Source organism: Stigmatopora argus, chromosome 7 (assembly GCF_051989625.1).
Source record: "Stigmatopora argus isolate UIUO_Sarg chromosome 7, RoL_Sarg_1.0, whole genome shotgun sequence".
Taxonomy (NCBI): domain Eukaryota; kingdom Metazoa; phylum Chordata; class Actinopteri; order Syngnathiformes; family Syngnathidae; genus Stigmatopora; species Stigmatopora argus.
Genome location: NC_135393.1, coordinates 11,034,926 through 11,058,867, shown reverse-complemented (window position 1 = coordinate 11,058,867; position 23,942 = coordinate 11,034,926). Strand labels below are relative to the sequence as shown.

The window sequence follows — 23,942 nt, the reverse complement described above, 5'->3', positions numbered from 1 at the left end:
CAACCTATTGAAACAACCGAGACCATATAGGTATACACATATTTGGCAATTTCTTTCCGGCTAGAAAAATATAACAGTGGAAAAAAATGTGTTTTGTTGATAAATGATGTAAAAATAATGGAACGGTGTACATTTCAAACGCTGAAAAACAAACCATATGATCAGGTTTCCATGTCCTTGTGTCAGCATGGAATGGGATATGAAAAGCCTTGTGCTCTAGTTGTCACCTGAGATATGCTAAAAGGAGCTACATGTATGCCTTAACACTCTTCTCGACAAGTTTCTCCAATCTTTTTACTCAGGAGTGAATGGTTAAGGGGTGAGACAATTATATTTCGCGTTGCATGTACAGTACTCTAATGAAGACAATTTCTTATGCCACCTAGATTGTGTGTTTCTTACTTGCTCTGATGTGGCGTGTCGGTGCTGACAGAGTAGTGCCTTAAAAGCTTGGCCTTCGAAGGAGCCGCAGGGTCTTGTTGTGGCGTATGGGTTAAAGTGCAAGATGGTGAATTATCTGCTGTGGAAGGACTTGGAGGGTGGCTAAAGGTGCTGGCACGTCTACGGAAGCTCTGTGGCTGACTGTCACTTAGGAAAAGGGAGGTGGGGGACTGCGAGGGGGATGCAAAAGGGTCTAGCTGTTTGAGGTTTCCCGTTGAATTGTGGCACCTGAACGAGGGAAAAAGACAAAGTTAAAGATGAGTGAGTTTACACTAAAATTAGGTGCTGTCAACAATATTATATTCAGGGATTCTGATTAGGAACCTGGAAACTCGGGTTTCCCTCCCTGAAATGCATGTATCTGTATGTAAAATTTGAAAAAGGTATCAGCAAAAACTGTGACTCTCCAAAAAATTTACAGTAAAAGCAAGAAAATTATACTTTAAAGATTAAGCCTTTTTACACTTAAAGTTAAATGCCTTCCCCATATCCAATTTCCATGAGCGGAGGAAAAGCGGGTTCTACTGGCTCTTGATATTTGAGGAACCACTACATCTGACACCCGCATATCGAGGGTGCACAGGCGACAATGGATTTAGTACAATATGAGTCAATGCTGTTTTATCCAGATGAATTCACCTGAGTGGGCTGGTGGATAGTGAGGCACTCGATAAGGGGTCATCTGAGCAGGATTGGTCCTGACTATTGGCAGTAGAAATGGAGGAGACACTATGGCTTCTTTCACTGTTGCTTCTCTGAGAATTAGACTTTCCGCTTCCCTGCCAATAAAAATAAGAGCATGGAATGTGCCAATGTCTTACAATGTTAACAACCATAGTGTCAAACATAATTGAAATTTAAACTTTCTAGTTTGATGAGTATACTCTTACCTTCCAAATACCCTCTAAGGACTCTGTTAAAGAACGCTTGGCTCGACTTTTGAACTGTTCAAGACGCTGTCGACTGCTACTTGGTTGCTGTACTTCAACTGGAGCAGCCACCACTTCCTCGTTCTGCATTAAAAATCAAGATGAATCAATGAATTAACAATTAGTCAAATGAGTAGCCATGTATTAATGTGTTAAAAGAGGCTATTTCTATACATTTAACACAAGCGAAAATATATCAAAATATATTAAAGAGTACTCATAACCTGTTTGGTCTCCTTTGCCAGTGTGTGATGATGGATCCTCTGTCTCTCCTCATACAGATTCCTCAAAGATGCCATTACAAGCTCATTTTCTTCCTGTTCACTTTTAGGACGAGACCTCTACCAGGCAGAAGATATTGTTATAAATATTAATGGAATGATGAAACCAATATATTGTCCATGTTTATTTCTGCGAGAGTTGTCAGCAGTGTAAAGTTTTATTTGTTTTTAGACATTTCCTGTAATCACCACAAATAAATTGCAGTTTAACAAAATTACCAGTAGGTGTCAGCAACAGCATACTTCCACACTGCCCAAAAATATTGTGTTGGCTTTCTTGGCCAATGATAAAAATGAGTTTCCAAACTATACACATTAAAATGACTGAAGTCAACTTTCCACTTCAAAAAAAGGTGGAAATTCCAGTAAATCTACTTCCATTACCAGAATGTTTTTTTTAATTTTTAATGGAAAAAGAACACAACTATATTTCAGATCTGTAGATGATGAGACGAATAAAGAAAAATAAAGATAAAGTCAACATTTCATGCTCACACATGCACTCAGTTGTTGGAAGTGTCATAATTTGCAGCAGGTCTATATTACCATAGTATTCTCAAAAACTGAAGCTTGATCCTGGTTGTCCAGAGTGGCTAGATGTCTCTGGAGCTCTATTTTGGTTTTTGATGCATTTAGACCTAGCGAGACATGCCAAATAAAAACAGTCAGTGATTAATCAGAAACAGAATGTAAATCATCCAAACAACGCTAAATGGTCACGTCGGTTACTTTTTTTCTCACCTTCTATTCTCTCACACAACTTGTGAAGCTTCAGCATGGGGCAGCTGTCACACTGTTGGCTCTGGCTCTTAGCATTCTGCTGCACAGCTGCTACGGAGAATGCCTGCTTCAAGGTCAGCATGATCTCGTCCACCTAGCGAAAACAAAAACTTAAGTCATGTCGCCTGTAAAGTTCTACTGTTCACTACATAAAAATTCACTCAGTGAAAAAAGTGTGGATCAGAACTATATATTGCCTTCTGTTGTTTTCTTGTCCAGTGTTTAGTTACATGGGATTGTGGTTGTTACAATCCAACATTTTTTTAATCTATCCAACATTCCATTCACTTGACTTGGCAGGGAAAACAAAGTTTAGCACCTTGTGCCTTCAAAAAGCTCACCAGCGATTCATCCGTACACTGAAAGATATAGCAAACAAAGTGGCAACTTCCTCTATCCACAGTTTCCCTGCAAATAAATCCAAAGTGGTCCACATGGCGAATACCCTGAAAAGACAAAGTGACACTCTAAAGCAGGGGTGTCAAACTCATTTTTTGTCGCTAGCCACATGGTAGTTTCCATTACATCCGGAGGGCCGTTATGTCTTCCAACTAGGCTGCCAAAATTAATCGATTAATAAATTGACAGCTTTCTCAATCGTGCTAATCGATTGATTATTTTTGGACATTCAAATTAGTACACATTTTTTATTTAAAATGAGGAAACACAGGAAATAATCTACAATCTTCATTTGAATTTCATCATAAAACGGAAAGTTGGCACTCATCATTTACTTTCTCGGGCCACACAAAATGATGCGGTGGGCCAGATTTGGCCCACGGGCCACCACTTTGACACCTGTGCTCTAAAGCATTAAATATTACATTTTTGGAGAAAACCAAAAGGTACATACTTGGGAGCAGAAAGAGATTTCCCGGAAACTCTTTTCAATGGCAACTTTCTTTGTGTCGGGGCTAACCAGAAAAATCTGGGACCTTCCCACCTACAAGAGGAGATAGTGTTAAAACACTTTGTATGGATCAGTCATTAATAAAACACATCATCCCAATCCCGATATCTCTGGGGAGAAATCAAAACCTTGGTAGACTTGGTCACATGTAGGGGTTTTAATAATACGTCAATCTGGATCAGCACATCAATCAAAAGCCCTTGTTTCAAATTGAATCGTGGCAGACTGTCTAATGGGCAAATAATGTAAATAAGGAATCGATCGATATCAAATCAGCATGAAAAAGTATCCAGATTGATACAAAATATTCCTCAATATCGTTTTTTTTTTTTTTTTTTAGATATGCCATTTTGTTGAGGAAAAAAACCATTAATTAAATGGGTCAAAATTGCTTTAACTGTTTTTTGTATTGTGTTAAATGTCTACATAACTGTACAAAATCGATCAGAGGCCCTAGAATCCACTAGAAATCATACTGTGGTAAATCTTGTATCATTGTCCATAGAATTGATATTGTCCTGTGATGAAATTGGCGAGGTGCACCGCTCATCACATGTCAAAACTTGTCGTGAATCACCGAGGAAGAAAAATTTGAAGTGCACTGATAACAGACCGAGAATTTAGCAAAGGGTGAACGAGGCATTAGGTTAATGACTTCATGAAAATATAATCTCTTACATTTCTTTAAAAACCATCAAACGTGTTAAGTGACATTTTCATTTTTTTTTCTCTGTTCAGATAGTTCCGCTCCAGAGCATGTCCCCTATTCAAAGCATAATTAGAACATGAGTTACTCTCAGTTCTTAGCCTCAAGAGGGCATTCGGAGGTTTGCAATGAGCTTGCGATCTCAGGCCTGCGAGTACTCAGATGGGATTCTTGTCAGGGGTTCCCCTTCACTGCTCTGCTCAAACTTAAGCCAAGCAGAAGACATGGATTTAATGTGGCTTGACAGGAAAGAAAAAAAAAGTGAAATGATGATATCACCACGGTGATGTCACCGTATCTATCCAGACGAAAGAATGAAAATTGGTGTCTGCTGAGGTGGGCAGCAACGAAATTCCTAATTTCCTGAGTTAGTGGCGACCATTTCCTGTATGATAGATAAACAGGAAACTTATGCTGGAAGAGTGTAACGGTGGTCAAATGAAGGTCAATGAGGACAGTGTGTGTTCAGTTACAGTCAGCATTTATCCAGCAGAATCATGCAATTATCTGTCTTTTGGGACTTTTGTCCACAGCATAACTTATTCGTATTTAAAAATTACGCCGACTCAGATATTGTGGTCTGTCATATGGATATTTTCTCTCCTTACAATTTTACCACAATTTACTCCACTAAACATTATCTATGTAATTGCGACATCATACGTTGAATCATATCGGGATCGGATCGAGGAGTCTCGTGATTGCATTTACCGTAAATAGCATGGTGCGATTCTCCTGCAAGCTGGTGGGCTGGACCCCAGGAGAGTGAACTTCCGCTTCTGTCGTGTTGATATTTGAGATCTCAGGTGAGAGCCCATTCTCATCCAGGGCTTGCAGAGATGGAAAACTAGGGTCCCGTTTGAACAACAGTGGGCGTTTCCCATTGGTGGGACTCCCAGTGGCACCATCACCTGAAGCAGCATTCCCAAGTCCGCTAGACTGGAAGGCTAACGCCCTCTTCAGTCCACCAACTAGTCCTCCGGTATTTACACTTCTTTTGGGGGTCCCTGGGCCCTGAGCTAACTGGCTGAATTTTTCGATGCATTCGTCAATGAGTGCAGGGGGGGCCTTTTTGTGTGCGACACTCACGCGGCCGCAAAAGAGCACCTCAAACTTTTTGGAAAAGGCTGATGGAGACAAGGCAGGGTTGTTCACCACAGGACCTGCTGTGGAAAGAGAAGAAAAGATGGTGTGTGTTTCCAGTGGCTTGATGTCTCCGGGATCTGCCAGAGTCGTGTTGGAAATGGTGAGGGTATCATCATTGCGCGCGGAGCTTTTGCCAGCTTGCCTGAGCGTGCTAATGATCTCAGGGACCTGAAACAGACAAACCGTGAATTATGAAGGGTGTGTTGAGGTGGAAATTTGAGATGCATGCAAATATGAAAGTAAAAAAAAAATACTTTGAAATTGTCAAACATTTTCTGGGGACAGTCAACAGATGTCTGAATTGAGCATGGGGAGTAATTAAGTTTGAACTTGAACAGAGGGTGGTTTTGGAGGATTGGTAAGGCGCTTCATTGATGTTGTGCCCAATTGCCCAATAGGAACCCCGTTATATCTTGAGTAATTCCATGAGTCACAATATTAAACTTAATTATTTTAGTGTGCAATCGCGTAGCAGACATAACATGCGGTCTTTTCTTCACAACATACTTCATTGTTTTAGACTGGAGTCCCATGCTTCCATTCAGATCAGAAATTTATACCAGTGTATGTTGAGATAAATGATCATAACTGCTACCAAGTCCAGCTTGGAAGAGCTGCTGGTATTGTTTGGGGAACCATTGACACAAAAATGCGTGTCCATGGCTTCTCTTAGCTTTAAATGATAAAAGTATTTAACAATGACATGTGCGTACTGGAAATGCAAGTGAACCTCTTTGTAGTTGATTTAATATGGACGTGTCTAGAAAACACACAACAAAACATGTTTAAAAATGTCCTATTTGTGTCACAAGAGCCAAGAAGTGACGACATCACAAACCACATCGAAACCTTTGGTCGTCACGTGCCTGTGCTGGCTAACCTTGCAACATTGCACCACCAGAGCAAAGAAGACATTGCAGGAACTTTGATTATAGGTTGAGTCACATGAATTATGTCATTAATATGGGATATCGGAGCAGCCGCTACAACTGGTGTTTTTCTTCTTTTTTTGTCTTGCCAGATCCTGCTGCAACTTGTCAAGGCAAGGAAGTTTTTTTAGCTGTATTCAGAACAATAGCCTTCCTGATATAGCTCCCAGAGCACACATTTTATTTTCACATTAAGCTAGTGACATTATAGGCATTATCAGGTTAACTTTAATATTGTAAGTAAAATGGAAGGTTTCTAGGTTAAAAAGGATATTTAAAAAAAAATCATTTTTAGGTTTTAACATGCTCCAATATAGCGCCACCCTGATCCAATTCCCTGTATCGATAATAGTGATTATTATGGCAATTTTACCAGATTTAGATTCAGTTCAGCCTCCCTGTGTATTTAGAACCTGCACATTTTTTTCGGATGCTGTAAATTAAACTACAAGACAAACATGTCCCCTGGGTGGGATCGCTGGGTGGGATTAATTCTGTTTGGAAAACAAAGACAGTGAATGTAATATTTGTAAACAGAGGATTTCTGTAGGTGGTTTCAGGAGTTACTTTATTTAAAAAAATATTTTGAGGGATTATTTATAATTGCCTAAAAACCTATCTTGAAAAAATACGAAGAAAAGAAAATACGGTACTCAAGTTTATTATAGCGGTCAGAACCTGATTCTGTTCCAGGCCGTCCAATATTAATAAACATTCCCAAAACGTTAAAAGATGCTGACAAGATAACTAAAGGTGAAAAGGAGCAAAGACTTCCAAGACCAACAAGCAAAACAAACATGTCCATGAAGGGGGATCAGTCACAGGAAATCAGTTGGACACAGCCAGAGTGTGTCCTTCCACCGTTATGAGCTCTCACAGAGGAACTGCACTGAAAAAGCATACAGTCTCTTACGAAGCATTAAATAGAGCTACTGTAGTTGTGAACTGAAAAAAGAGGGAAGTTTCATAAGTGACACCATAGGGAAGGAGAAGCTGCAATTCTGGGTCACAAACATGAAATACTTCAGTGTTAGTTAAAGGGCGAGAAGACCATGAGTGTTTTCTTTCTTTTTTTTTAGGAATGTGAAATTTAATAATGCTGTACAGGAGGTCTTACAACAGTTTCCCAACATACTATTCCTGAAATCCCTAAATGTAGCCATGTATTTACATTCTATTTTTTTATAATTACAGTGGTACCTCGACATACGATCGTAATCCGTTCCGAGACTGAGATCGTATGTCGAGCTTTTCGTAACTCGAGCAAACGTTTCCCGTTGAAATGAATTGAAAACAAATTAATTCGTTCCAACCCTCTGAATAAACACCAAAAACAGGATATTGGATTGGAAAAAATGTTTTATTTCTTCTAATTCGCCATATATTGACAAAGTAATAAATAACGAGTGGTTTAATAATAATAAAATGTCTTTAATAGAAGTAAAATTAGACGCATTTCGCGGAGGGGAAGGGAACAACATACACACGGAGGCGGAGGTGGGGGCTGTTCGGGGGGACTTTATCCACGGCAACAACGCACTCGTAAACGAACAAACAAATTTAAGGTAACTTGGAGTGATTCCCCTTACAAACCCCCCAAAAACCTTACAAACACCGTACGAGTCGTACGACTCGTACGGTGTTTGTAAGGTTTTTGGGGGGTTTGTAAGGGGAATCATAATCATTTATAAGGGCAGTTATCGGCAGAGGTTGACAGGTATGCAAAAGAGATGCACCAAAAAAAAGACATTGCGCTACAATGATAAACAGCCTCTCATGTCATGGCCACCTGGCTTCGTCGCATCTCGAAATTTAATTGTATCGCGAGCGAATTATTCGATCGGAATTTTCGTCGTAACACGAGCATGTTGTATCACGAGGTACCACTGTACAAGCATAAGAGAAATTAGCATAATTTTCATACTTAATTAACTTTGGTTTATCGTTTGAAAATGAAGGTAAATGAGAATTCAATTCGACCTCTTGTGTACTGGAGCAGTTAGGAATTATTGTAAGAAAAAGACAAGTAAGTGTGAGAAATAATAAATTCTAGGTTTTGAAACCTCCCTCCCCACTGGCATTCTGTCTGGCCTGACAAATCTTCACAAACAGGCACATTTTCCAGCTTGTGTACCTCCCCACAGTCATGTGTCTTGTGGAGCACAGCCAAAGCCCACGCCGGCTCAAAGTTCAGGAGGCTTTATCGCAGACAGGATAGTAAGAAAAAAAACAGGAGAGCAGGAAAACACCACTAAAATAGTTTGCCACTGGATGCCAATACACTGACATCACTATTTTGACATAGGGGACAGTTTAGGCTGCAAAAAAAAGACAAAGAAGGCATTCTAATGCATTAATTGTGGCACGGTGTGGTGGCAACATGGCATCTAATTCTCTATGCAGACCTCATTAACTCTTGAAGAGGAAGAAGCAAGACCACAAAGGCACAGTGATAACCACAATGTCTTCACCCAATAGCGTCTTAAAATACAGATGACCATTAATGAGATTGCAAAAACAGGGTGGTTGTGTGTCTTTATTTTAGCATGTTTTTACATGAAGTAATAGCATTCAAGTTGGAATGTATGATGTTTTATATATATTCCACACTATCGATAACTTGATAGTCGTTCACAAGTTTTCTAAAACTACAAGTCCAAATTCACACGACCAAACAAACCTTTATAAAAGAATAAATATGATGAGATGTAACTCCTAAAATCCAACAATTGTGGGTGATTTTATCACGTAAGTTACATAAAAACTCAAAGCACCTCAGCAAAGCTCGAACTTATAGCAACCAGTAGGCTTTCTTTGAAATGTCTTCACGTTGTATAACATTTTTTGTTCTAATAATTGTATGACAGTCAGGAAGGTTAAAACCTCAAACAAGTGTCTGTACAAAGAAATGACAGCAGCAATCTTAGGCTTGATTAATTCCATTTCAATTACTATCACTATACAGTGGTGCCTCGTGATACAACATGCTTGTCATACAACATGCTCGTGTTATGACGAAAATTTCGATCGAATAATTCGCTCGCGATACAATTAAAATTTCGAGATGCGACGAAGCCAGGTGGCCATGACATGAGTGCACACAACACCAATAGCCAATGGCACCCTTTCTCAGAATAAAACTTCATTACCCACAATCAATACGTGGGAAGCTCAGCTATTGCATTTCCTGTTATTCTTTCTAAGGAAAGAAGGTCCTGCGATCGTTCTTTAAAGACTATTTCTCGTTGGCAAGTGGTCGTGCGTTATCCTATTGTGAGGACATTTGTGTGCATCATTTTCGGAATATTTTGAAGGCAATACAACAGCAAACAGTCCATCGATGGCGATCGCGAGGGCGGAGGCAAACACATTTTATTACTATTAAACCACTCGTTATTTATTACTTTGTCAATATATGGCGAATTAGAAGAAATAAAACATTTTTTCCAATCCAATAGCCTGTTTTTGGTGTTTTTTCAGAGGGTTGGAACGAATTAATTTGTTTTCAATTCATTTCAATGGGAAACGTTCGCTCGAGTTACGAAAAGCTCGACATACGATCTCAATCTCGGAACGGATTACGATCGTATGTCGAGGTACCACTGTAATGTCATGTAATTTTGTGAGTCGGGGTTCGACTGGCATTCCATGGATTATGATGCATCTTTGAATCTGTATTTGAATTGCTGATGCACAAGATGCAGGTTTTCTGTCAACGTGACTAATGATGGGAAGAAAAACAGAAAAGAAGAAGAGTGAAATGCTCCAATTGTCAGTCTCTTGAGGTGAGATCACCAAGAATGACTCACAGGCTCATTGTTGCATTTGACTTTATCAGAGTGGATTTTCACCTGCTCAGACAAACAGTCATTCATTTCTTTCTTAGACATTAAGTATCCACTTTGTTTCTTACCCCAGCACCAGGATAACATTTTTGGAAACTTACCACAAATATGTTTCCATTATCATTTGCTTATTCAGTTACGAATTAATGATGGGTTTGTAAACTTGTTTTCTCCTGTGGTTGCGTTCGTTCTCCTGCACTGTATAATCCAACCCAATCAAAACACGTCACAAGAAGCTATCGAATTGTTACCATCTAGCATTCCCACCACAACTAAAACCGCAGCAACTTTGTTGGGTGGTCAGCTCGTCTGAGCTTTTAACAAGGACTACATGTGACGCATTAGATTAGGGGTGGCGAACAAGTTAGACAAAGAACCAAACTTTTAAACTGTGAAAGTCAAAGAGACACACCTTACATCAGAAGCATCATAAAAAAATTCAATCTGCCAGATCATTTAAAAAAATATATAATTTATTATTTAGGCCTTGATGAATTTGAGTGTTTTAAGAAAGACTAAAAATAAGAGAAACATGAAATGAGGCAAAGAGCCACAGTAGTATATGCAAAATATGCTAAGAAGCAAAGGGCCGCATTCCTTTTGGCCAGGAGCCGTATGTGGCTCGAAAGCCGCATGTTCGCCACCCCTGCATTAAACAGTCCAGTAAAACCTCACCATCCACTATCATTAAAAATAAATAAATAAACCTTTACACGAATAGTGAAAATGAGCACAAAACCAAAATGTTTGTAATTTTCTACTTTATATTTTAAACTCTAAATATATATATTTTAAACATTTATGGGTGTTTACAAAAAGTAAGAAGTAGATGGAGTAAAGTCAAATAAGGCTATTTTTGCACTTTATTAACTTAGGAAATGTGTTTACTATTTTGTAGAAAATATGAAAAGCTGAATCAAAACATCCACAATAATCCCTTTATAAAAAAAAAATGAAATTAATGCTAAATTCCTTCCCAAGATTTAATGATCATCTGCTGCATGCCAGTAAAGCAAATGGTGATAAATTAGCCATCATGCTAATATTCCAAAAGATAATAATTTTCAGTGGCCTCTATAAAACGACGAGTGGTGACTACTTTTAAATCATAAACGATCGTAAACTCGACCTTCATAAATCAGGTCATTCATTGCGAACAGGCAGTGTCGGCGACCACTGTTAGCCGAAGCGTCCCATAAAGTTGAACAAAAACTTCTAATAGCTCCACTTACATCTTTGTTGGCCCCCTGTCTGGAGTTGAACAAGTTGAACCGCTGGAGTCGGGCTTTCATCACATTTGCCATGAACCTGGCATACACGGTGATTCTTGCTGATTTATTCGAAGGCAACCAAATTCCACCCGAGTATTATTTCATTGTCAAATTAATCTGGTTCCCGAACTCCAAGGAGCTTGAAATTCAGTGTCAAACACCAAGTGCCATACAGCTCCGCATCCTATTTAGACCTTTCAGAGTAAAACCATTCCGCCCCGCACTTAGACGCATGTCTCAGCACTTGATTCACCTTGAATTTTGTTTTGTATATATTAAGAAGTAACTTCCGTCTTCACTGCGGCTAACACAAAACTCAGGACGGTTAGTAGTAGTTTAATTGGTTAAAACGCGCAGACTTCATCATGCAGTAGCACTCGGGAATGAGGGTAAAACATTTCCTGTGTGTCGGACACACCCAACCAGGAAGAAACAATCCCCCCTGGGATTGTACAGTACTTTTAGGTGAATTAATTCAACCATTTCATATAAACAGTATGAAACATTTCTTTAATTATACATTATTTTATAAATCAAGGAAGTGGATGTCCTGTCTTGTTTGAAATATATAAAATAAATAAATAAACACTGGGGAAAATATAGTAATACACAAGCTGATTGCAAAAATTGAGTTTTTTTCCAAGTGTTTTACCCCAGTCGACCTAATTATTACTAGGTACTTGCACAGAATTAGAATTTAAGTGGCAATATCCTTTGTAAACAAGTATTAAGCATTTAAGTTGTGTCTGTTTCGTTAATATCTTATTGTATGTAAACATTAAATATTTTAAAAATAACAAAGGATAAACCCTGGGTTTGGGTGGTCATCCTTTCTTGATTTTTGTTTTGGAATAGAGTGAGTGCAGCAAAAAAAAATATTATTTTTAATATGATGTTCTGAAAAGTATAAAAGCACATGTAAAGTACAGTATTTTTAAGATTTTTCAAGGAAACTGGGGTTCTATTTTAAAAAAATATTGGTTATATGGTGAAACTGAGGTGTGCACATGTTGAAATCTGCAAAAAAAGGCTATTTATGCCCAAGATTATGTGAAGGTTCTTTCGCCCATTTTCTAAAAACATTGTGTCAGATGGATATCAACACATAAACATGAGAAAATAATATATTAATAGAAATGCATTAAAAAGAACATTAATTCGAATTGTTTGTCAAATTGGTATGAATTGAAGATAAGAATCCTGCAACAAACAAGTAATAGCGACATCTAGCGGTTATTAAAGTAGCCTGGTCAATTCCTGATCAAAACAACTTGACATTTCCAAACCAGATAACAGTAATTAACTGTACCATGGTAGAGTAACTCACAGAAGGATGTGTTCTTTGTTTCTAACAATAACATGTCACCATTGCTGTATACATATTCTATACGGTGTCACATTATTTATTTTTTTCTGATTTATGTGTGCGGCCTTACTATTCAAAAAGTGGTTCAAATGGTGAAAATTACAATGTTAACTAGTTGGTATAAAGGAATAGTTATGGGAAAAAAGTAGTGCAACTTTTTTTTTAAAATAGAAAGCACCTCTTCAATCTGTGTCAATTCCAGATTTTGGTGTCGAAGGATAAAAGCGGCACATACATTTGGAATTATAAAAGCTGAAATCCAATCTATACAATTGAGAAAAGGAACCATAAGCCTGTCAAATACACTATACCTATTCCAATATTATCCCAGGTAAAATAATTTTGAAATATGAATAAAAAATGACTTAAACAAAGAAAAAATGTTATTAATACAATACCATGTACTTTAGGTAAAAGTTCAACGCATCACAGCTGCTCACAATGACTCCATGCAAATTGTATGCGCGTGCATGTGACCAAAAGCAATGTTAGTGTGACAAAGTTAAGCGACAGGTGGTCTCCTCACTCCCTCCACCCACACACGACCAAACTACACAACAAACAAATCATAAAAGCCACGAGGCAACAGGAAATTATCTCCATGGCAACATAGTTGGCCATCCTGCTTGATTTACACGTCTGAGCTCTCACTCAAGAAAACTGCTGTGAAATACACAAAACTAATATCAACACAAATTGCAGTCAGTATTATTCCCACATATATAAAATAATTTCCTTCTAAGCACAACCCCAATTCCAATGACATTGTTAAACATGAATAATAGTCAATTGCAAATCACATTCAACCTGTTATATTCATTTGAATACACTTCAAAGACAAAGTACATGCAGTTCAAACTGATGAATTTAATTGTTTTTAGAAAATAATCAATAATTTGGATTCCATGAGGCCCTCCAAAAGTGCCGGTATGTTTACAACTGTTACATGATCTTTTCTTTTAACAATATTCAATCAACATTTGTGAACTGTGGACAACAGATGTGAAAGTTTTGTCAAAGGAATTCTTACTTGATGGATGTACATACAACTTCAGTGCGTGGAGAATTCTCTAGTTAATGATTATTTGCTAAAAACAATAACATTTGAACAATTAATATCTTGTCTTTGTGGTGTATACAATAAAATATAAATTGAACTTGAATTGCTAGTTACCCTATTCAGATTTTATTTATGTTTAACACAATGCACCAGCTTTATTAGAATTTGGGTTGCAAACAGTACTGACCCACAACACTTGAAGGTCAAATCAAACTGCTTATGTCCAGCCATTTTCTCCCATATTTGGAGTACACTCAGGATTGGTTGCCAGTCAGGCATAGGCCAAAAGACAGAATTTAGATATAGATGATTTGGAAAGTGGAATAAATAGCCACAGAACTCCCACGCAAGCACGAGGAGGACTAAACCATTTTTATGTATTGAAAAATGCGGGGCTCTGTGAACAGACTCCTGTAGAAAACCACATAAATGTACTCTGCCCACAAGGAGTGAAATTCCTAAATAGTGAGGAATCATATTAATTCAATCTATAAATCCAAGATGGATATAGTTTTCCATTGGATCTCGGTTGTTTTATTTAAAACATTCCTAAAAAAACAAATAGACTTCCTATTCTTGTGAGTCATGACACTGCTTATCCATAAACACTTTGTGTTTACAGGGCAATACAGCGGTCACATCTGTGCTCGTTCATTCCTTCTTAAGAGGTGAGCGTGTTGTGTTTCATAGTTTATAAAGATACAGTATAACTCAGAAACAAAGAATCTTTTTCATTTAAAAACCAAAAAGCTAAACTATTATTCTTCAATTACCTTTGTGCTATCCTGGCACTTGAACACGTAGCAGGCACAACATGGGGCGTCCCTGAGGAGGCATCCAAAGCTGCTGGGCTCCTGGCTGTTGTGAATGAGCTTGCTGACCTGGTGAGGTTGGCACTCGAACAGCACCGTGTGCGAAAGGGGGTCCCAAAGCTGACCCCCGGCCCGCACGCAAACACACCGGACCCACGACGGGGACACGTATAGGGACACTGTTGTACTGGGCTCCTGTGACCTGATGACCTCGGCCACCACCCAGGGAAGCATGGCCATTGTCGTCATACGGTGGACTGCGATGGAGCCGATTAACGTCAGCTCGTATTGCACCTCCTCCGTTACTTCGCCACAAGTCGTCTCATTTGAAATGGAGAAACCGTGCTCTAAGGTTGAATGAGCCCTCCGCGGTGCCCTTCTTTTGGGCTTCACTTCAAAATAAAGCCCCTCCATGGCACCTCCTGCAAATCACAACATGGGGAAATTAAAAATGATCCCAATGCACCCATGTCCAAAGACATATGTCCTTAAAAGTTGACAATTGTGAGCCTATATGAGCTGACTTTGAGGGGGGGACAGGTGGCGCCCATTGGCTGGTCACTAGATTTAAAAAACACAGTCAGAGTACCTAAAGAAAACCTACATAGGGAACAGTCAAACTTCATCCAGATCAGATGCGGGATTCAAATTGACAACCTCAGAATTGTGAGGCCACCTTGCCAATAACTCATCTACATATATTTTGTTATTTATGATAATTCCATAATTCTTAATCATAAAATGTGCGTGACATGCATTGCTGACCCCCCACATAAAAGGGATAATTGGTTAGAGGGTAAGCTGAAATGATCCCCTGGTGTTGTTTACATTTGCACTTTCAAGGACACACGCACACTTCAATTATACTGACGTATTTGGTTAAAGATGTAAAAAGATAATCGACTTCCACTCCAACTTTTACAATTCACGCCAAAAATCATTCATTCATTGAAACACAATCGAAATTAAAAACCCTGTAATAACTATGAGATCATAATAGACAATTAACTACAGCAGGTTATTCAAACGCAAGTGTTTTCCTATGGCTTTATAATGAATCATTTGCACACCTGTGGAAAGACAGGTTGGAAACAACACCGAAAAAACCGCATCTCTCAGATCTCCTTACTTGTTTCGATTTCGAAGCGGAAACCACACGAGTTCCACGGGAATTCGTAACTCAAACGAAGCGGGCGTAGACATTCATAGAGTGGGGTCGCTCGGCTGTTTAGTCGTAGAGATAAGTTGGAGTTAAATTTAGAAGGGGTTCCTCTCTGCCTCCGTGCATGCACCACTAGACCGGGACATGTGCTAAGTGCGTGGAGGCTGCGTGCACAATACTTAGCCACGCCCACCACGCCAAGCGTATATAGTACGTACAGTATACTACGTTAAGCTAGTAGTACATATGTATACTAAAATAATACTACACAGTACTTAAGTGATACGAATTGATTCGCACAATCTTTCTTTTAAAAAGATCTTTTAACTTAAATCAACTGTGATCTTGATTAAATATTCATTCATTTTCTGAAGCGATTTATCCTTACAATGTTACGGGGGTGCTGGAGCCTATCGCAGTTAACTATGGGTACCAGGCAGAGGGAACCCCTGAATCGGTGGCGAGCCAATCGCAGGGCGCGAGGAGACAGAGTACAACTATTCTAGCTTACACCCATACCTGTTTTTGGGGTGTGGGAGGAAGCCAGAGTACCCAGAGAATACCCACGCAAGCCCGGCGAGAACATGCAAATGGACTGGAATTCCACCATTGTCAATGGCAACCAGTTAATTGCGGTGCTTACACTGATAGATAAATATTATAGTGTAAAATAATAATTTATTTTGTTGTTTTTGCTCTCACACTACTTAAATCAATGTTTTATATTATTTTCCAAGTCACGAGGGTTCTCTTGAAAATTAGCTTTTCATAAAAGTCTTCAGGATCTTTAGGTGCTATTTTCAAAATGCAAAGGAAAAAAAGTCTTCATCACACTAATTCTTAATTTTCATAAAATAAAAGCTAAAATGTTTGAAGAAAGAAGAAAAGATAAGTTTTAATTTCAGGAATGGAGGACTCAGAGATTTACTTATTTGAAAGTAAGCCACAATCAGGGGTCTTTTTCAGCGTTCAAAACAATTATTGCATTCACAGTAGTAGTCCATGGATATAGGTATTGCAACCCACTGTAAGGCTAAATATGCAGCATTATCTGCCTTGCAAGCAAGAACAGGTAACTGTTGCATCTGAAATACATCAATGGTAGTCTAATGAATACTATCAACATCATGATTTAAATGTTTCAAAGACAGAAAAAATAATTTAGGAGAAATGGATATAATGTGCACATTACTATAATACTCAGAACTGTCTTTAGTGAAAGGTCACCTGACGACCGCATGACATTTTAATGGCTGAGCCTCAAAATGTCATGGATAGACCAACAATTGTTGGATCATTGTCTCAAAACCAAATGATTTCATGAAAATAAAGATTTCTAAATTGGTTTAAAAAAATATCTTCTAGAAAAAACTTGAAATGGTTTCAGATGCGATTTAAGACTAAATATGAAATGCCGTTTCATGTTCTTTCGTGGGCGAGATATAACGGATAGGGAATAATATCGGATATCAAATAGGTATAATTAAGACATTATGTTTAAAAGTTAAGTTCTACTCTGGCTTTGGCTGTAATTTGTTTTTCTTTGGCTCAAAAAAGTTTTCAATGATAGCATCAACCAGTTGGTCCAGTTCCTTCTTCAGGTGCTCCAAATCACTGTCAACAGGAGGGACCAACATGTCAGAATTAGCATATTTATCAGAAATTAAACTGGTATTTGTTATGATCGCTGTACCTGTTACCAGGTGCTGCACATAACTCTGTGTAGTATTTGATTTTGGGTTCGGTGCCGCTGGTTCTCATGGTGGCCACTCCCCCGTTGGAGAATGTAAATGTGATCATCTGACTGGAACGTGAAGTGGGAAGAATCTGTGAACCAGACAAGATATTGACTTGTATTCGAGACATAACATATATCCAAAACAAAACAAAATTGCCACGTACAGCCTTGTCATCGGGCTGGTTACTGTCGTAGCCGGTGGTCAAGTCGCGGACAGCGGTGATGGAGAAAATGCCGCATTTGCTCGGGTAGGAATTCTTGCCGTCGCTGTAGTTACGCAGGCGTTCGAATAAGCTGCGGATCACATCCTGGTCATGGCAGATAAAGTAAGAGTTCTTACTGAGGTGGTAGCCATACCTAAAAGAGAAAGAATAGCAGCTTGCTGTTAGACAGAATTCCATAAAAGTTTCCAACAATTCCTGCTCGTGCTCAGTGGAGGAAATATTCAGCCGGTAACTGCTTACTCTTCATAGATGGTTGTAAGTTGGTGAGAGAGACTTTTGGATTTAGCAGCCAGGTAGCAAACCATCTCTCCTGCAATTGCAGCAGCGCTCACTCCATCTTTGTCCAAGACTGCAGGACTGCACATATACCCTGCAACACACATTGTGCAATGCAATTCGATGACTATTGCTGTTTTGACATCCAACACAATACACAGGATAGAGCAAAGTGGGTCTATAGAAATTCAGTTTGATCAAGTGCTGAAAGCCATATTGTTGGTATAATGACAACAGTTGAGCCCTGTTAAGGGTCATTGGGAAGCTAAAACCTTATGGTATAAGAGAGAGAACTACATTTGCGGTACTCAAAGATCACCAGGTTTTGTTTTTCCTGTTGTTTGCATGGAATTATTGAGTGTTACAAAACATCATACCGTAGCTCAACATTGTCTCTCTACAGGGGAATTTCCATTACAAATGTCAATGTTGGTTGTTGTGAAAATGTGCCAAAAATGTAACAGGAAGTTTTGCTTCATCTAAATCACATGAACATTTAGAGGTGGACAAAAATATAATAAAAATTCCAGAAAGACTTGGTAAAGAGATGCCTGTATTAAAGTAATAAGAAAATTGTAAAGGCATTTTTCCTTAATGTTACAATAGAAGCAAAAAACAAATGCGCTTTTAAAAAAAATGTGTTTTGTTAGTATTCTGATAATGCTCAAAATACTTAAGGCAATTAGGCGACTAAGGTATTAGCATGTGTGTGGATGTGTATTTACCAATGGCCTCCTCAAAGGCAAACAGAACAGTCTTGTCTTCACCCAAAAGGTCTCGGGCCCTGTTTCCCATCCATTTGAACCCCGTCAATGTTTCCTATTCAGAAAGTTGCGATCATTTAGATATATAGATATATTTACATTTAGGGGGTAGTATTAAAGATCATGGAAAAAAATATGCTAATTCAATGTAAGATATGACCTTACTTACAAAAAAATCTAAGTTAGGAAACAAGTTCTGGAAGAAATTAATTTCGTAAGTAGAGGTACCAATGTACTCTTACCTCAAAATGGAAGCCTTCCTTAATGGCAATGGCACGCAGAATCTTGGATGAGACAGTACTGGCCAACATGTAGACGTTTTTAACAGCGCCAACGTCAGGGTTTTGCTCTTTCCAGCAGTAGAAGCTCCACCAACCCAGTAATGCTCCAAGCTCATTCCCACTGAACAATCGCCACTCACCACTGGCCGGGAAGAACAAGAAAATAAACATAACCAGGGAAAGAATAAAAAAAGGTTGGTAGTTTTGATATTTTCCATAGTAAACAGAGTTCAAATTACAGTATCTCTTATGGAAAAGAAAATTCATAGGCATAGTTTACCGGCATTATAATAACAGTGAATGAGTTCGTAATTAAGTCATTGCTTTCACTGCATATCTATCTGGACACATTGTATTTTACAGAAATATCACAGGATGTGGAAGAAAACTTTTTCTTCTTCTTAATATTTTGACCTTCATAGCAGTTAGGAAAATTACAACGTCTGTAAATTGACTATTGCTTCAAATACCACTCAAAACTATTAAAATAAGAGTGGTAAACTTATTTTTACATTTGTGCAACAGGTATTTGTTTCAAAATATTCCCTGTGCAATAAATAAATTAGCTTTATATTGCAGTGATTTCCCACGAACATGTTTCATATGAAAAATGGGAATATTTCCAAAATACAAGTACTATACCTCTCCTGCTTTTCAGCAACAGCCAGCCGATCCACATCTGGGTCATTGGCCAGCACAACAGTGGCCCCCTCGGTCTCCGCCAAAGAAAAGGAGAGGGTCTGCAAAGCACACAAACTCAATACCTACACTACATGAATGTCCATTTGCTTGTGGCTGCGGGTGTGTTAGGTTCAGACCAGAACTCCTTCTCCCTCTTCAGGGTTTGGGTATTTAACAGTGGGGAACTCGGGGTCTGGGTCTTTCTGTTCTGCCACAGCATATGGTGGGTGAAGGTCAAAGGCCTTGAAAGCTGACTGCACAAATGTGTGGCCAACTCCATGCACTGACGTATGTACAATTTTCACTTTAGAGCTCTTGTTTAATTCCCTAGAAAAATAAAAACACACCAGATTTGTTATTGCATTATGTGTAAATTAGGTTCAAATGCTGAAACGTTAATAGGACTAATATATATATAAATAAAATCTCTCATGTATGAGTTTAAGGAACGTTATCAAATGGTGTCTTTACACTTAGTATATAATTGTTTACTTTTGTAATGCAATTAATTGTTTTTTTTTCATTAAAAAATAGACCACTTATTTAAGTCACTACCTGTGAAAGCAGTGTTTTTGAATGGCTTTGAAATACTGTATGTGGATTTCCTCATAAGGGTCTTTGAGCAGTGGGTTCTTCAGGTCCGCCTCTGTATTCCAGGACTCCGGCCAAGGCTCTAGATTCTCTTCTATGGCCTTGGAAATACCTTCGTCATGAGGGGGCACTATCTGGGCAGAGTTCTCCCAGTAAACCTGAATCATAAGAGGCATGTGCTATTATATATGACCAAAATGTTATAATTAATAGGAAAGAGAGAGAAAATTACCTTGTAGCCATTGTCCTGCTTGGGGTTGTGTGAGGCAGTTATCATAATACCAGCACACAGGCCGAGGTGAGCAACTGTGAAAGGCTTAAAAAAGGGGCAGGGGAAGGAATTCCAATTATCGATCACACCTCTAATTGTGTTTATTTTATCTTAAACAAACTGTATGTCCTGAATCCCAAATGTGCAAGGAAGAAGGCAACATGTTTCCAAGTATTGTCTTTTGATATTGTCGTGGGAGTTGTGAAAATTAGTTCAATCTTCGGCAGAGGTAAATTTTGTGCCTGGCAAAATGTAGCTATTATTTAACGACCGGTTTGTTTGAGTAAACAATATTGACCATCATCAAGTTTTAGCAAAAATAACATTTTTGGGGGGGGGGGGGGGGGGGGGAACTCACTGAGTTGCCTTCCTAAATTGGATTCTCCAACCAAGCAGAATTAGACAAAAGTTTGAGAATGCAGAGGCAAATAACAATCCCAACTGGATTGATTATGAAGACATTATGTAATGTATATTGTGTGGAGAGTACAATTTGCGCAGAGGTGTCTCCTCCAGTCATTCTGAAAGTGAATTTGACCGGGCAAGTGTGACATAAAGATTTTGGCAGTGAACTCATGTATATGTGATTTGAGCAGTGGTAAAAGGAAATGATGAAATAGCAATTTACCACGAAAGGAGTGGGGGTTATGTCAGAGAAGAGGTGGACAGGAACTCCTCGGCCGGTGAACACAGCAGCAGCGAGTTGGGCAAATTTCTTGCTGCTACCCCCACTGGCAGGGTGTGCTCTGGCGTCATAGCCGATCACGACTCCCCGTTCTTTTAGGTTGCCAAAACTTTCCTCCAGGTAGCAACAAAAACCCTGTTCAATAGAGCAGCCAGTTTAGATTTTTTTTTAACACTTAAAAGCAAAAATCTTTTTTTAATCCATCATCACGTAAAGCAAGGCATTTTCAATGGAAAAATCAGTGCTTTGTTGTTATACATAGCCTAATCTTACTTTGATCTAGTCAAGAGTGAACTTTGAAAAAAGTGAGCAAGAAATGGTTTCGTTATGAATTTCATACAAACGAATATGGACTCGCACCACATGGGTATGGGTGTGTTTACAATAGGCGTTTATCTATTAACCAGCCAACCTGTGTAGTCTGGATGATAGTAAGGTCATTCATGAAGGCTGTGCCGGGGCCCATAGCTGCTCTCAGACCTGCCGTGCCAAACTCCATCCTGGATGAGAAACATTTCTTCAGTGTTTCTACAGCACCGTCCTCCAACAACTTCTCCACCGCAGACACCGTCTTTGGATTCTAGAGTGTGAGGAAAAAGAGAAAAGTGAAAATTAATATTGCATTAGAGTAAATGTCTACACACAGTCCCACTCACGTACGTGTTACCCTGGGTCCCTTTTCCTAAGTGACCTGATTAATCTCATGCCTTGTCAATTTGAGGCAATGAACGACCGTTTGTGTTGGTCACATGCTTGCATGCACGTTATATTAGACATAGTATAACGATTTATATCCTCTCGTCTGTTTGTACATGGAGAGCTTGGAGTGCTTTTCAACAATAAAGATAACATGAAAAAAACAAGAAATCTGGCATAACGGCAATGTATATCATGTACTACAGAGTTAATAATAGACCAATAACAGTAGGAATTATTTAGCATTTGACTTGAGTTGCCAAGTATCTCATTTTAGGTATTCACATTGGTAATACCAACAGCAAAGGAATCATATTAATTCTGGTACTATCCATCTTCTGTAGCTTCTTCTTAAGGGTCACCAGTTGGCTGCACCCCAGTTCAAATTGATTTGTCATCAATGGGAGTGAATGAGTTAATACATTAAAAATAAAAACACGCATTAACTAATACACTAACAAATGACGATATACAAGTATAGTATACTTTCTAGTGCATAGTGGCAGAACTCCAACAACTCTTGTAATGTCTTTCTACAAACTTAATAAAGTGAACAGGTAGTGTAGCCTCTCTACTTTTACGAGGGTTCAAAGAGTTCATACAACTTTTTATTCACTTGTCTTTACGTAATGTAATGGCAGCCTAAAATTACCCTTTTTTGGGAGATTAATCTAAAATATACCGTGTGAAAGGTAGCGTGTCAAACAATGCGCTTTACTTCCGATGTATATTTTTTCATGAAAATATATGGCCGTCTGAATTAATTTGAATTGAAGTGATTACAGAGAAAATGAACAATTTCCTCATGAAGCTCGCAGGCTAACAGGTTAGCTGTCAGAATACCTTGTCATATAGGAGCCATTGTTGGATTTCTTGGTCCAGTTGCGAGTTCCCGGTTTTGGAAATTCCGTTTTCCATGTTGCCTCTACAGTCAAACAAACGCGGAAGTTTCTTTTATAATGTAGAATTCCCGAAAAGAGTATGACGAGCCACCTATGAAGCGGCTTTATACGAGTCTGCTGCGTTCACGGTCTGTGGGAAAAAAGAAAACACTTCTTGGTTTTTGATCGTAGCTAGGGGGTATCCCATTATTTACTTTTTTTTAAAAGGGAGAGCTAATATTTTGTGACTCTCAACGAGACAGATGAAGCCTTTTTTAACTAAAGCGACTAATAGAATGAGAGTAATATTAACACAAACAACATTGTAGCTGTCTGTAGATTCAATTTCACTTCATCTCATCTCATTTTCTGAACCACTTTATACTCACTAGGGTCGCGGGGGGTGCTGAAGCCTATCCCAGCTGACACCCAGACAGTTGCAGGGCAAAAAGAGACAACCATTCACACTCACTCATTCCTCGGGGCAATTTAGTGTCCAATCAACCTACCGTGCATGTCTTTGGAATGTGGGAGGAAACCAGAGTACCCAGAGAAAACCCACACAGACAACATGCAAGCTCCACACAGGTGGACTGACCTGGGTTTGAACCCAGGTCTCCCACTGCAATTAATAAATCTTTGTTACAACTATTAAGATTGACAATGCACTTTTGTCAAGACAAACTAAAGATAAAACACAGGTGATTACAACAATTTAATACACAACTATGCTTTGAGATAAATAAGAAATCAATGATGACATTTTTTTAAGTAGCACCAATTCCATACTAAATATTTGCAGTTAATAAAGTCAAAGTAATAACATAATTGCCACGGACAGCAATTACAGCCGTTAGAACATGAATTCAGTTTTCTATTAGGGTTAAGCTAAGTGGACCTCCCCAAGGCAAGACAAGGTTTAAAAAACAAAATGTGTAACTTTCCTTGTTGTATGGGATATAATTTGTGTATGATGAATTGTTCACCATGACAAAAAGAGCCTTATGGGGGATTGTGACTGATCTCTAATGGTACTACTACATGCAATTCTACAGGAAAAAAAAGAAAAAGTGATTCCAATTCCAAAGTAACAAAAGCTACAAATATCAAATGTCTTCCAATTGAGGCATAAAACTATGGAAACATTTTTAAACAACCTAAGCATTAATAAGAAAACATAATTAGCAACAACTAATTAGTTTAGACAATTTTAATT

General features: G+C 38.6%; 2 protein-coding genes across 5 annotated transcripts in view; both read right to left on the bottom strand.

The window, feature by feature from the left end:
• The window catches only part of tbc1d1 (TBC1 (tre-2/USP6, BUB2, cdc16) domain family, member 1), a 32,744-nt gene extending 16,534 nt beyond the window's left edge, over nt 1–16,210 (bottom strand). Inside the window, exons 1-11 of one of the 4 annotated variants that reach the window (XM_077604891.1) lie at nt 15,606–16,210; nt 14,438–14,898; nt 4,759–5,361; nt 3,285–3,374; nt 2,773–2,877; nt 2,393–2,525; nt 2,198–2,289; nt 1,595–1,711; nt 1,332–1,454; nt 1,081–1,220; nt 403–669 (exon numbers count right to left, since the gene is read on the bottom strand). In XM_077604891.1, the coding sequence (XP_077461017.1) occupies nt 403–669; nt 1,081–1,220; nt 1,332–1,454; nt 1,595–1,711; nt 2,198–2,289; nt 2,393–2,525; nt 2,773–2,877; nt 3,285–3,374; nt 4,759–5,361; nt 14,438–14,890 (2,123 nt within the window). In that variant the 5' untranslated portion in view covers nt 14,891–14,898; nt 15,606–16,210. Of the gene's footprint in view, nt 1–402; nt 670–1,080; nt 1,221–1,331; nt 1,455–1,594; nt 1,712–2,197; nt 2,290–2,392; nt 2,526–2,772; nt 2,878–3,284; nt 3,375–4,758; nt 5,362–11,199; nt 11,618–14,437; nt 14,899–15,605 lie in introns of those variants that run through there. The other 3 variants (XM_077604892.1, XM_077604893.1, XM_077604894.1) reach the window with 3 other exon arrangements.
• Nucleotides 16,211–16,505: 295 nt separating this feature from the next.
• Nucleotides 16,506–22,969, bottom strand: pgm2 (phosphoglucomutase 2). The gene is made up of 13 exons (XM_077604895.1): nt 22,689–22,969; nt 21,562–21,729; nt 21,093–21,284; nt 20,426–20,509; nt 20,158–20,351; nt 19,740–19,929; nt 19,564–19,661; nt 18,883–19,063; nt 18,602–18,695; nt 17,841–17,970; nt 17,541–17,733; nt 17,332–17,465; nt 16,506–17,252 (listed from the first exon to the last, which is right to left on the bottom strand). Exons 1-13 carry the CDS (start codon nt 22,761–22,763, stop codon nt 17,150–17,152), a joined length of 1,836 nt encoding a protein of 611 aa, XP_077461021.1. The 5' UTR covers nt 22,764–22,969; the 3' UTR covers nt 16,506–17,149.
• Nucleotides 22,970–23,942: the final 973 nt, after the last annotated feature.